Consider the following 15,580-nt stretch of genomic DNA (forward strand, 5'->3'; position numbering starts at 1 on the left):
TTATGATTTAGTCAGTAGTATTTTTCACTGGTTAAATATGTATAAACCCCACAGACATACTTAACCCATTCTGGGGCGGGAACCCCTTTTGGTGTTAGCATTATGTTATGCTTAATTCAGCTATTGAAAAATAGCAGACCTACAAGCTCGTAGCGCGCCACCGAGTGGCGCGCTACGAGCTTGTAGGTCTGCTATTTTTTTTTGTAGGTCTGCAATTTTTGAAATATCGTGAAAATATTTATTTCAGAAAACTGGAGGATTTAGAATATATTTTTTTAATCTTGAGGTCAGGTCCAAATGGTTTAACCACCAACGTAGTGAAAGCTCACAAGGAGCACACAGATATAAAATAGGCTATTTCCACTATACCTCAGCGTGACGGTGAAGTACGGCTTTAATTTACGAAAATAACATCATAAAAATGTAATGTTGAAATATGGAGATGCAAGGTACAGGTACTACAGTTACTCCACAGAACAGAAGCAGCACGGAGGACCAAACAGGACCTCAGAATGACCTCCTCCACAGAACAGAGACCAAACAGGACCTCAGAATGACCTCCTCCACAGAACAGAGACCAAACAGGACCTCAGAATGACCTCCTCCACAGAACAGAGACCAAACAGGACCTCAGAATGACCTCCTCCACAGAACAGAGACCAAACAGGACCTCAGAATGACCTCCTCCACAGAACAGAGACCAAACAGGACCTCAGAATGACCTCCTCCACAGAACAGAGACCCAACAGGACCTCAGAATGACCTCCTCCACAGAACAGAGACCCAACAGGACCTCAGAATGACCTCCTCCACAGAACAGAGACCAAACAGGACCTCAGAATGACCTCCTCCACAGAACAGAGACCCAACAGGACCTCAGAATGACCTCCTCCACAGAACAGAGACCAAACAGGACCTCAGAATGACCTCCTCCACAGAACAGAGGAACAAACAGGACCTCAGAATGACCTCCTCCACATAACAGAGACCAAACAGGACCTCAGAATGACCTCCTCCACAGAACAGAGACCAAACAGGACCTCAGAATGACCTCCTCCACAGAACAGAGACCAAACAGGACCTCAGAATGACCTCCTCCACAGAACAGAGACCCAACAGGACCTCAGAATGACCTCCTCCACAGAACAGAGACCAAACAGGACCTCAGAATGACCTCCTCCACAGAACAGAGACCCAACAGGACCTCAGAATGACCTCCTCCACATAACAGAGACCAAACAGGACCTCAGAATGACCTCCTCCACAGAACAGAGACCCAACAGGACCTCAGAATGACCTCCTCCACAGAACAGAGACCAAACAGGACCTCAGAATGACCTCCTCCACAGAACAGAGACCCAACAGGACCTCAGAATGACCTCCTCCACAGAACAGAGACCAAACAGGACCTTCAGAATGACCTCCTCCACAGAACAGAGACCAAACAGGACCTCAGAAACCCTGCTATAGTAAATGAGGCTGTGAATAGAGAGCCGACTGATAAATTATCTACGTTGTGTGCTCCACATCTGAAGCCCACCAGCCTCACTACTGTGAGTGTAGTGTGGCTGTGTGCAGCCTGCAGCCTGTCAGCATACCAGAGACATGTGTTGGGTGGAGGCAGGGGGCCTTTGCTACTGTATATAGAGTGTTTTGTTTAGTATAACAGGTGCATGTCTCTCCAGCTCTTTATTAAACAGAAGATGCATTTCCAGTCAGGATACCAATTTTTATCCAATCAGGATGGAGAACTCAGACAGTGCTTTAACCTTTTAACAATAAACGTCTACTGAGGGTCAATTTGGGGGTCCTTGACATGAAAAAGCCACTGGTATATAGTCACTGTGCAGTTCCATTCTGCTACCTGTAGGGTGTTAACCCATTCTGACCTGAGATCAGATTCATACGAGGTTTCCACTGGACACACCTTAGAGTATATACTCTAAGGGACACACACTGGTCTGATTAACCCATTCTGACCTGAGATTAGATTCATACGAGGTTTCCACTGGACACACCTTAGAGTATATACTCTAAGGGACACACACTGGTCTGATTAACCCATTCTGACCTGAGATTAGATTCTAAAAAATGTCAGTCGTTCTTCGATTTTTCAAAAATAGCAGACCTACAAGCTCGTAGCGCGCCACTCGGTGGCGCGCTACGAGCTTGTAGATCTGCTATTTTTCAATAGCTAAAGCATAACATGATGCTAACACCAGAATGGGTTCCCGTTGGGTAAGTAACTATTTTCTACCATTAACTTTCCTTATCTGTTGCCCCACCTTTTGTAAAAACACCTTTGGAATAAGAATAAGCTGCTCTCTATTCCAAAAAAACCCAATTATTTTTAATTCCTTTACACATTGGATAATTAAGTTTAATGTCATGCCATTCTGCAAGCGGGATGCCATGGAGAGAGAGAGAGAGAGAGAGAGAGAGAGAGAGAGAGAGAGAGCTCCCTGCAGTTAGTGGCAGCTATGATTATGCACTATACTATGTGTTAGATGTAATTATACTTCTAGCCTTCTGTATCAGAGCATCTTCTCATTTGATTAACACCATGCCTACAGTATGCAACTGTTTAACCCATTACAAGCAGGAAAGCATCCGATTTTAGCGTTTAAGCTATTCCAAAATAACAAGATATTCAAGCTCACAGCGTACCACCTGATGCTATTTCTGATTATATATATATATATATATATATATATCAAAAAAGAGAAAAACCTTCCAAGGAAGGGACTGCACACTCCAGGGAACAGAGACGGACAACTTACTGCATCAAACTTATTTATTAGCACGACGCGTCTCGCCGTGAGCTCGCGTCCGTTCCCTGGAGTGTGCATTCCCTTCCTTGGAAGGTTTTTCTCTTTTTTGATGTCTATGCCTGCTAACTAGACTTTCACCGGGTCTTTTTGGAGGTGCAGGAGTCCCTTTTTTGTCTCATATATATAAAATAAATGTGTTACCAAGAAATGGGAGAACTAGGCCTAATGATTTTGAAAGGCATTTTGTTTAACGGTCATAATGCATGAAATGACATGATGCCAGACAGTGTGTATCAACAGTGAATTAGAGGTTTAGTGTTTCACAGTAATTGTGTCTGTCGCCTGCGGAGCTGCATATTTAGTGACAAAAAAAGACGTCAAGTTATTACAGTTCATTGCGAGGTTGGTTTTGCTGGGGGGGGGGAGGGGGATACTGGCGAGAGATCACGTGATGACTGAGAGCACCGAGCCGAGGCTGAATCAGGCGGCTTAACGAGATGATGCACCCCGAGGGGCTGATCCTCGAAATACATTTCAGATAAACAGTGGCTCCGGTCCACTTCAGAGGCGCTTCTAGTCCACTTCAGAGGCGCACCTCTGATGTTATACACACTCGGCGGAGCCTCTCGTGGCCCTATAGTCCACTTCAGAGGCGCTCCTCTGATGTTATCCAACAGGTTTTTAGCGGACCTGTCATCCTCTGTATACACGCGGTTTGGGGTTATCAGGAGGACGTCGTAAAATGACTCAACGGGAGCAACCGGGGGTCATTCATTCCCATGCTGGTTTGTGGTGGAGATTTTTTATTATCAAAATTATGTTTTTGCCACGGATATATTGGACAGTAATAATTATCAGAAAGAGCTATAGCCCCTGAATGACCATCACAGGTCTGCAACTCTGAGAGTGTTCCATTTGTATACACTCTCAGAGTTAAGGGGCTCCTTGCAAATAAAACATTTGAGAAGGTAGTACTAGTGGACTACTAATATATGCTTATGCTTTATTTAAATATAAACATAATGGTGTGTAAAAACATTACATCTAAATGTCCCTGCATGGACAAGACCAAGTCTTTGCCACGGACATATTTGTCCTTGTACGGACATTTTGATGACCTCTGACCTCTGTAGGACATATTGATGACCTCTGACCTCTGTAGGACATATTATTTGGACATATTGATGACCCCTGGGAGGAAACGTCACGACTCTCATGAGCTGTAGTGATGGCGTGAGACGATATCTGACCAAATGGTAACTGTATTTGACAGTGATGGAGTCTTATGTAACCGCATACAACCACCTCTGTTTTCTTTTACGAATCGCATCCTTCCAGTAAAAGCAGTTGCCGTTCAAAACAGCGGGTGTTCTTGGCGAAGACATATCAAGCAAGGCTGCCTGATGTCTTCGCCAAGAATAAGACAAGACAATAAGACATCAGTTGCACCATTAAAGCACCACTGCTGCAAAACTCACAATTAGTCACGCGTACAGCGATGCCACAGTATCCATTTTACAACATTCCTTTGATCCCTTGCCAGTGCCGCCACAACATTAACTCATTTATTATAAATGTCAGAGGAAGCCAGCTTTGCAGTTCTACCTTCAACCCAATGCAGAGAAATATGAAATAAACTAAACTAAATAATGAATAAACTCCAGCGTCTAACGGAGTGAAGTCAAGCTCCAAACCAGGTTTTATGACGGATCTTAAAAAGTCATGGTACAAACTATACGGTCCGGCACAGCAACAGAGACCGCAGCTTGGCAAATGGACGCTTATGGAACCACAACAGAAACAAACTTCTGCTTTTATGTTGATTGATCCATTTTGAACAACTTTTCATTTCACTATAGGCTCATTGAGCGTGATATTTCTGTCACTACAAAGTGAATTCATGTCTTAAACGTGATAAAACGTGATAAAAGATCAGTCTACAATTCTGACATCAAGTATTTATAATCTAAAGCAAATGCGTAGAAAATAGGCACGGTACAGTGCGTGCGTGCGTGCGTGCCACAGGCTATATGTAGGCTACTGTATGTAGTGGGTGTTGGTTAAAGGGCAGCTTCATGATCGGCACTCGGTGCCGCGCTATGAGCTAGTAGGTCTGCTATTTTAGAAAAATCGTGAAAATGTGCCTCAACTCTTCGAATATATATTCTTTCAGAGTTTCCGTTTTTTAACTCAAATCTGGGGGGTCCCTGGAACAACATATTTTCAGATGGGGGTCGGCGGCATATTACATATCATTTTTGGGGTCCTTGACATGAGATATTGAGAACCACATGAGGTGTTTCAGAAGGAAATACATTTTTTTAAATGTCAACGTCAGGCCTAAATGGGTTAAAGAAATGACTCGGTGACCCAGGGGTGGTGGGAGCGACGTCAGGACTTCAGCGTGCTATTGTGTATTGTGTGTATTGTGTATTGTGTGTATTGTGTGTGTTGTGTGTATTGTGTGTATTGTGTGTGTGATGGAATGAAGGCGTTGAGTTATGAGAAAGAAACACTATACAGTACCAAGTTCAAATAATGGAGATAAGATGTTTCTGCCTGCTGGAAACTGTATACTTCCTCTTCCTGTCAAAACCATGGCACTACCGTGCACATCAATCTTGCAGCAGCCATGAGGGAGATATATATACTGTATATACTGTACAGCACTGTCAAAACCCAGTGTACCAAAATGGAACTAAATAATACACATGATATAAGTCCATTTTGTTTTAGGAGGCGTTTAATCAACTTAATATTTAACACTGCTGGCTATATATGCTCGGTTGGTTAAAAAAACGTGCAACCCTGATTTGGCTTAATTTTGTGCTCCCTGTGAGTTAAACAGAACACTGTGGGTTTGACTGAGTTCTGCAGACGAGCCTTTAGGTCAGGAGAACACATGTGTGGTTCCCAGCGGAGTTAACCCCTCGCGGTGCTGCCAACCATCAGACAGCTGCTGTGTTGAGTTGACACATGTACAGTAAGCTGCTCCCAGGCCATGGATGCAGTACATATGTTATATGTTACAATATGTACGGTATACATACAGTATGTATGAAGGCCAGATCCCAGGCAGCATGCCACTATGCCACATGTTACATACATGTACAGAAGGAAGCTTAAGTCCCTTTACATACCGCCTCAACCCTCACAGATGAGACCTCGCATCCATCCATCCATCCATCCATCCATCCATCCATCCACCCATCCATCCATCCATCCATCCATCCATCCATCCATCCATCCACCCACCCATCCGACTTACAGTGAGAAAACTGAGTGAGAAAACAAGCTAATCATTTGGGGGGGGGGGGGGCACCCCAAAATGATTTGAGGGACCCCTCTGTGGGTTGAGAACCACTGGTTGAGAATCACTGCCCCTTATAGCACACGGATAAGAGGTTAAAAGGGGACTGACCACTTTGAAGTGGTCGCAGTGGTCAGCTCACCACCGAAAATCAAGACTATGAATAGGCCTTTATAGTACATAAATAAGAGGTTAAAAAGGGGGACTGACCACTTTGAAGTGGTCGGGGCGACACTCGGCCCCTCTGAAGTGGCAGGCCAGGAGCATGTCCTGGATAATAAGAGGTTAAAAAGGGGGACTGACCACTTTGAAGTTTTCGGGGCGACACTCGGCCCCTCTGAAGTGGCAGGCCAGGAGCATGTCCTGGATGTCGTGGCCCGTGCGGTCGTAGAACTCCATCATGTTGAAGGGGCGGGGCTTGAAGTTGTGGAAGTCGGCCTTGACCTTCAGGGCCTCCAGGACGCTCTCCTCCACCAGGTGGACGTCCCTGATCTCGTACCTGTGGGTGGGATTGATTGATTGATATCTGAATCTTTCTTTGGCCTGGTGCAATGAAAAATACAGGCATTTTATTTCACTCTGAAACAGAAAGCTGTATGTTTTTCAACCAATCAGAACGTCGCATTCCTCCAGGCTATGGGACGTAGCTTTGTTTTACGTGCGCAACGCATGCACGCACATGCACATTGTGTGAGACACGGGCAGCAAAGCTCGTGGCTTATTTCTAACCTATAATTCAGATACATGTTTTAGCGTGATGGTTACGTTTAAAAGGAGTAATACACTGTCTGGATATGATCTTGAATGAGATTAAAAACTGAATAGTTCTGTAATCAGAAGCAGGTGAATTAGACACCCGACACGTCATCACGTTTTCCGTCCAAGGAAGTAATTAAAATTTGATTTGTATGGACTTTTGTCATAAAAATACACAAAATTGTCCCATTGTCCCATTGTTTTGGCATCCATTGTTAGGTATGAGCATTTGATGACCGCGGATATGGTCTAAAATTAGTGTGAGAAACTTATTTTTTATTTCACTATTTCACAAAAGACAACTATAGTCAACTGGGAAAGGCCAATTAGTTCCACTCCACTCACATGTCTTGTGTGTTGTCACTGCTGTTGTATCCTACTGACTCACCTGACCCAATGAGAGGACATATATAGCACCTCTACCAGCTAAATGATAGATAGTTCAGAACCAAATGGACCCTTTTGGGTCTGAAACTCAGAGAGTGTACAAATGAAACCAAACTTTTTTGGTTGGTTCCATTATTTGTATATAGCTACTCTCAGAGTTAAATTACCATTGATTTTACAATTATGCCTGGAACTATTTTAATAAAGGTGGCTCTCTGGGGATAATGCTTTCAGTAATTCACTCACACACCATAATATAAAGTTTACTTAAGTTGCACATAATGGTTCAGGTTCACTGTATCTGTTACTCTCACAATCACTGACAGTCCCCCAGCTGCAGGCCATTAGACTACTACATTTCAACTACTAGGCCAATTGTGTGACGTTCATGTGATCATCAACCTAGTTTCATAATAGCTATCCGAGATCAGAACAGAGACATTGTGGTCTCCTGCAACAAGACATGATAGCCCAAGAGACATAATATGTTCAACTCTAAATGTGTCGACTGTCGACTGAAATATACATTTTTCCTCATGTAGATCAAACACATGCAACAGATTGTTTGTTTTGTTTTGACAAATATTTGGAGGTTTGGCACTATTGCAATTGATTTTGCAGGAAGGGTTTCTAATAACCTCAGATATGATACCTCATAACCTATTCATAACGCATTCGGATATAAATAATGATAAATCAAGACGTGAATCAGACATTGGACGACATTTAAAAACGTCGATAACATATTGAATCGATCAATCAAACTATGCTTGTGCATCATACTTTAGCATCAAATCTGAGTGTATACGGGATTTGCTTTCACAGAATAAAAGCATGAACTATAATTATGAGTCTGATGTGAAATTCACCCACACATTTTCTCTTTGTGTATTCTTCCCTCCCTCAACACGCAACGACCTTCATCTTAATGTATCTGTCACGCCTCGCTCCTCTGCCTTTGAACTTGAGCATTGACTTAATTAGGTCCAGACCACTGGACTAATATTTGGCTTGACCTTAATGGTTATGTGGTTGATTTATGTTCTGTATTTGCTTAAGTCAAGAAAGGAAGTTGTACTCGTTTACTAAATACTGCAGTCCTTTGGACTTATTCTGTTATTCTCTGTATGTTCAGTGTTTTGCCTTGTCTTCCTGTTCTGTTGGGTTTTCTGTTACTCTGTTGGTTTTGCGTATCTTATTTTGTAGTATGTAGTATTTTGTACTGTTCCCTACCTTGTGATGTGTCAGTGTTTTCACCTGTGTGTCCTCTTAGTCCTGTTAGCCTATCCTGTGATTGATTGTCTTTTGAGTTCACCTAGTCTAGTTAGTCTTTGTCTGTTTATATACCCCAGTTTGTTCAGTTCCTGGTCAGATCGTCATTTCATGTCAGAGTGTGTATACGGTGTCCTTATTTTGCCTGCCCCATTTTATGGGAAGTTTAAGTTATAGTTTAATAAACATCCTGAACTGTGAATCTTTTTGGTCGTACTGCTTTTGGGTCCTCTGAACGCGCCCTGACAGTATCAGGCTTTAAAGCAGTTTAAATCTGTTTATTCTTCCCTCCTCCACAACGAACGACCTTCATCTTAATGTAGCAGGGCTTTAAAGCAGGCTAAATCTTTGCTGTGAACTGGGCTGAACACCAGTGTTGTTTTCGTCGACTAAAACTAAGACGAAAAATGTTCGTCGACTACCTTTTTTCACTGACTAAAACTAAATAAAAACTAAATAAAAACGAATCTATGATGACTAAAACTAAGACTAAATATACTGACAATTTCGTCAACAAATAAAAACTAGACTAAAATGTTAGGAAGGGACTAGTGGACAAGAGATCCAGTTTTATGCTGGGTTGCATGCTGAAAATAGCAGATATACAATCTCACAACGCGTCGCGCTGCGACGCGTTGTGAGATTGTAGATCTGCTATTTTCAGCATGCAACCAAAGTGTAAAATATGTCATTACAACGACATCAAGGCCTGTCAAAACACATTTTAGTCGACTAAATCAACTGTAGATTTAGTCGACTAAAATCGTATGACATTTAGTCGACTAAAACCAGACTAAACACTAGAACATTCCAGGCGACTAAAATGTGACTAAAACGAAGTGAAAACTATTCAAGCGACTATGACTAAAACTAAAATAGAAATTTGCTGCCAAAAACAACACTGCTGAACACTCAGGCTAGACGATGCGTCTTGGTTTGGTGTCAGACTCATCAAAGTGAAAGCTTTCCCCGAGCATTAAATCAATCATGGCTCAGCTTCAATATTTACATCATAAATACATTTTAGCATAAAGTATGATGAGAAGGACAGCCAGCCGCCACTGTGGGGAGTGGTGGTGAGATGCACTCTTTCCTCCCTGCCATGCGGTTGCCTTAATGCACATTAACCCATTCTGACCTGAGATCAGATTCATACGAGGTTTCCAACTGGACACACACTGGTCTGACGAACCCATTCTGACCTGAGATCAGATTCTAAAAATGTCAGTCGTTCTTCGATTTTTCAAAAATAGCAGACCTACAAGCTCGTAGCGCGCCACTCGGTGGCGCGCTATGAGCTTGTAGATCTGCTATTTTTAAATAGATAAAGCATAACATGATGCTAACACCAAAACGGGTTCCCGATCAGAATGGGTTAAAAGGGGACATAGCTTATATGCACTGTAATTGAGGTGTGCTCCCAGCTGTCAGTATAGGGTGGGCCAAACCTGCCAAGAAGACACTTATGAAATAAAATCCAATAACACAATGCACACTAGAGCAACGCTGATGCACACAATCAGCAAAGTCCCAGACCAATGGTTCCGCTACAATGGAGGTGAAGAGAGGGAAGGCCCACTTCTCAATAGAGTTTAACATCGACAACACTCTTGTTTTATTTATTTTTTTGGTCTCTCTCTCTTTCTCTCTCTTTCTCTCTGCCAGTCGACTGCCACAGAATCAGTGACTGAAACTTCAGTCACTGCTTCTGGTGTTCTGTTTACTACAGCAGAGGACTATGGCGTGTGCACTGTGCACTATATTTACTAAAGTCAAAGTCGTACAATTTGTCACACACGTTACCGCAGTGAAATCTGTTCTCCGCATTTGACCCATCTCTTGGAGCGGTGAGCTGCAGCGTGCGCCGCGCTCGGGAATCATTTGATTAGTAGATTTGACCCCCAATCCTTATCCAACCCTTTGATGCTGAGTGTCAAGCAGGGAGGCATTGGGTCCCATTGCACTATATTCCTATACTGAAGAACATGACATCCGGATAACAGCTGACGCTCATGCAGTCACGAAAGGACTTGAGTCACGAAAGGCATTGCCGAGCGAACCGTCAAGCGAGTCAGCTGTCGTGCCAAACCGTTTGGAGTTATAAGGTCCCCACAGGGGACAGCATCCTAACTCACATAGCCTCCCTAGTCCATGTGACTCGGCGGTACCTCCGAAGAGTCAAACATTTGACGTTTGGCCAAATCCGTCGCAAGTTATCACCCGTTTGCCATCTTGGGAGTGAGAATTCTTCCTTCTTGTGCCTTTAAATCTATACCACACAAAATATAGCCTACCATCTGCAGGAGGAGATGGGCCTGATCGTCTGATCCACTGCCTCAGAGGACACTGGTGGAAGCATTACAACACCAAAGGGATCAACATGTAGTCATGGTTCCTTTTGGTCTATTATCATCACACACATTCTACTTCCAAGACCCCAGATTGGTGTGTGTGCGTACGTGCGTACGTGCGTGCGTGCGTGCGTGCGTGCGTGCGTGCGTGCGTGCGTGTCTCACCAGCACATTACCAGTGCATCTTCAGGGATCCCAATGCACTGTGTTAATCACTGAAAATGTGTTAATCAAGGCTGTAGTCTGATGGGGGCTATTACCGCAAACAGCTCCTCTACACTCTACCCTCTCAGGGGGTGGGGGGTGGGGGGGGGGGGGGTGGGGGGGGGGGGGGGGCTTCTCCACATTTATCTGCGCAAATTAATGCCCTACTGCTGATTGTTTTTGGAGGCTTACTTATACTTACGTTTTACTTTTTACTGAAGTAAAACATTTTGAGTAGCCTCCCTCCTCCTCCTCCTCCTTCTCCAGGCAGCTCTGCTGCAGGCAGAGGACGGTGAGCTGGGCTGAGCACACCGAGGGGACCCCCCCTAGCTCTGCCTATGCAGGCAGAGCTATAGGAGGATTACTATATGGACCCCCATCATCAAAGCTAGGAGGATTACTATTCTATGGACCCCCATCATCACCGCATCACCGCACCACCTCTAGCTACCAGTCAATGCTGCTCCCTTAGCCTGGCTGCACTCCTTCCACTACCGTAGCTACACCCACTTGAAAGCACTCATTTTTAATTACTCCGCGTCCTTCATTACTGTATACTGTATGTGCAAATTGTAAACAGGTAGTGTACGTACAATACGCAGGACCGTTGAGGGATTTACAACGAGGGTTTCCCTACTCGAACAGAGTTCATTGACAGAAAGTTGCTCCTAACGTGTCAACAGTGGATCGTTTTTTAAACTAAGACAAAGAGGACACAAACCAATATTGCAGTACAGCTGCAATATTGGTTTGTTTGTCGTCGTTTTGGACATATCCGTGGTCATAATTATATGGATATACTTGTTGTATGTTCAATAGAAAAGTGAATACATTTATTCTTATCTCAAAAGTCCCTAAAAAGCTATTCTTAATTACTTCGTGTCAAACGAAGACATACAGTACTTTGTGATGGCAGATACTCTTATGCATATAAATGAATCAGATGCTAATTACAGATATTAATTACAGAGCAGCTCTGTTTTGAATCTCATCTAAGATGATGGCAGTGCATTACTCATTTTAAATACAAACGGCACACTCAAATATGTATCTGAGAACATTTTAGGTTAGAAATAACTTAAGCAACAAAGTAACAAACATGCTTCACACTGGTAGTCAAAGGATGGGACCAGGTGATTGGTTGAGACCAGGTGGAGACAACATTTCAGACTGAAACTTCAAAATAAAATGTCACCTCCTGTCACCACAGGAGACAAACAGAGGACATAAAGTTAGTTGGTGTGAGAGAAGAGGAGACAAGGCAGAGGACATGGAGTTAGTTGGTGTGAGAGAAGAGGAGACAGACAGAGGACATGGAGTTAGTTGGTGTGAGAGAAGAGGAGGCAGACAGAAGGACATGGAGTTAGTTGGTGTGAGAGAAGAGGAGACAGGCAGAGGACATGGAGTTAGTTGGTGTGAGAGATAACCTCACCTCACCAGGCTTTCCACCACCTCGGAGGAAAGCCTGGTCTCTGTTTCAAAAGTCTGTATGATCCTGTCGGGAGGGGATGATATCGTTACGTCATGTTGTATAGTATTGTTTTGTAGTCATCAGGATGATATCGTTACGTCATGTTGTAGTGTTGTTTTGTAGTCATCAGGATGATATCGCTACGTCATGTTGTAGTATTGTTTTGTAGTCATCAGGATGATATCGTTACGTCATGTTGTAGTGTTGTTTTGTAGTCATCAGGATGATATCGTTACGTCATGTTGTAGTGTTGTTTTGTAGTCATCAGGATGATATCGCTACGTCATGTTGTAGTATTGTTTTGTAGTCATCAGGATGATATCGCTACGTCATGTTGTAGTGTTGTTTTGTAGTCATCAGGATGATATCGTTACGTCATGTTGTAGTATTGTTTTGTAGTCATCAGGATGATATCGTTACGTCATGTTGTAGTATTGTTTTGTATAGTCGACAGACGGGAACAACTTCCTTTTCCCTCAAACCCATTTTTCTCAATAAAAGCTCTCGTATAGCCTGTAGCTTTTATTGAGAAAAGGAAGTTGCCGCCTGTTGTTCCTGCCTGTCGACTGACTACAAAACAATACTACAACATGACGCAACGATATCATCCGCTCCCGACAGGATCATATACCCTAAATGAAATGGTGCCCAGGCTATGTGAGAGAAGAGGAGGCAGATAGGACAGGATGCGATGGATTACAGATGACTCGCTCGGGGAGTGCCCCTGAAGGAAATCGAAGAGGATTGCTATATCACGACATATCGCTATAACAACATGTTGGGGACAGGTTAGACAGCTCGATGGGTTACTATGGTCACGTGGTGTCAGACAGGTAGTAAAGTCAGCTGTTCACCAGTGGCATTGCATGAATGGAAGGAGAGGGGGTGAATGACGGGGAAGTCCAACTTTGCTGACCGCTTTATAAACGCAAACGCTAAGACAACGCACTTTGTTATGATGCCAAACCCATTGTTTTTAACTACCTTTAATAAATGAATAAAACGCAGTATACACTGGAGAAGTGAGTCCTTGGCATGATGCAGCGCGTCTGGCAGTACATTTCCCCGCTTTTAGCCTCTCGGTGGCTTAATAAGTTCGTCGCCACATACACTCACCTCTGGTTGAGCAGGGCCAGCAGCTCCCCGGCGTGGTACAGGTCGTTGCGCGTCACGCGGCCGAAGCGGAAGGCGTTGAGGTTGCAGAAGGTGACGGCGGGGAACACCATGGAGGGCGCGGCCACCTCGTCGAGGCGCGTGACGTGCGGGTACTGCAGGTAGAAGCCCACGCGGTCCGCCGTCACCAGCAGCAGGAAGCTGAGCGAGCCCAGGAAGAAGACCACCCACAGCACGCGCTTCACGCACACGCGCTCGTAGGTGAAGATGTGGGAGATGCCGTGCAGCGTGGAGCCGTGCGCGAACACCTCCACGGGGGGCGGCGGCGGCGGCTGCGTCTCTGACGTCATGCCTGTCGTGGTATAGGAGGAGCGATGATGATGTCGCAGTCAGGAGGCGGTTAATAGTTATTATGCAAATTAATAGTCATCATGGAAATGATTGTGATCGACGGTTTAATAACCCATTCTGACCTGAGATCAGATTCTAAAAATGTCCGTTTGAAAATGACAGTTTTCTGAAAAAGCTATGTTTCTGTGTCAGTCGTTCTTCCATTTTCCAAAAATAGCAGACCTACAAGCTCATAGCGCGCCACCGAGTGGCGCGCTATGAGCTTGTAGATCTGCTATTTTTCAATAGCTAAATCATAACATAATGCTAATGGGTTAATTGTGTATTTTTAACCTATGAATAACATATACATTTCTGATAACCTTTTGGGCTTTGCAAAACAGAAAATGCACAAAGCAGATATGACAAATGACTGACATTAAGAAGTAATGATATACTTTTTTTTTTAATTTATTGGTTTATTTTCCAATTGTGGAAATTGTTGATCTATAGGCCTATTCTAAATGCTCACATGTCACATTCGAGCTTGTAGATCTGCTATTTCCACTATGTTGGGAAAATGACTGTCAATGTAGCCTACATGAAACATGAATTATAATGAATGAATTATAATTGGAAATGAATGATTACCACGATTCGATTACATGCAGTTAGGAATTGTGATCATCTCAATTAAATGTGGTTTCGACTTGTCTCGTGACACCTACCTTGAGGTAACGGTTCCACTTTCAGGTTCATTGTCGTATGGGAGCCAATATAATCCCGAATAAAAGTCCAGACGAATTTAATCCAACGCAGAAAACAAACTGTCCATGATGATAATGTACTGCTATAATGTATTAGCCATACATTGACTAAAACTTATAAAGTATTCATATTGGATGGAGCTTTTCTTTTGTGTGATTGATAGATCAAATCAAATCACGTGCACCTGTGGCAGTGTGGCATATATCCGGCCACGCACGCTCGCTGCACGCACTTACACACTGTCACTGCATACACACATATCCACATGTCCATAACTCATAACTCTCGTCTCACACACAGCTGCTCATTAAGGCATAAAACCACGGAGGAAAACAATAAATCAGATTCTACAATTCACACGAAGACGTCGACTGGTTCTGTAAAGTCGATTAAAATCTACATATTTGTGATGTTGTGGCGAAATATGAAAAAGAAAACGACAGTTATAGTTTTGTCATTCGATTTTAACAGCAGGAAGCAGTAAGGCAATTATGTCTAAAACAATTAATTAGCGAAACCTACTATAGCCTACAGTATAGCCTTATTGGTTATGAATCAGTCCAGTCTATAAAGTCCTACTGAAATTCCTGTTGCCATGTAGAACAGCGGAAATTAAATCCCAGCGGAGAGGACACAGAAACCTGTGTTGACTTGACATGAATGATGAATCCTCAAGTCGTTTAGAAAGAGTTCTTCTGTTTCTGACTGTTTTGCCGGATCACGCCTTAATTGCCTCGGTCCGCTGCTTCAGTGGTTGTTGGGGACCTGGTTTCTCTCGGTCCGGTGCCTGGGTGATTCAGAACCAGTCCTCCAGATGGGTGTTCCGTTCTGTTCTGTTCGGTGGATC

General features: G+C 43.5%; 1 protein-coding gene across 1 annotated transcript in view; it reads right to left on the bottom strand.

The window, feature by feature from the left end:
- Positions 1-13,985, bottom strand: part of LOC308316172 (acid-sensing ion channel 1-like) — a gene marked incomplete at both ends in the record, with an annotated part of 74,491 nt that extends 60,506 nt beyond the window's left edge. Inside the window, 2 exons of the mRNA XM_080764609.1 lie at positions 6,385-6,580; positions 13,639-13,985. Coding sequence (XP_080620735.1) covers positions 6,385-6,580; positions 13,639-13,985 — 543 coding nt within the window. The remainder of the gene's footprint in view (positions 1-6,384; positions 6,581-13,638) is intronic.
- Positions 13,986-15,580: the final 1,595 nt, after the last annotated feature.

The sequence above is a fragment of the Protomyctophum bolini genome (genome assembly GCF_963924005.1).
Source record: "Protomyctophum bolini genome assembly, chromosome: 5".
NCBI lineage: Eukaryota > Metazoa > Chordata > Actinopteri > Myctophiformes > Myctophidae > Protomyctophum > Protomyctophum bolini.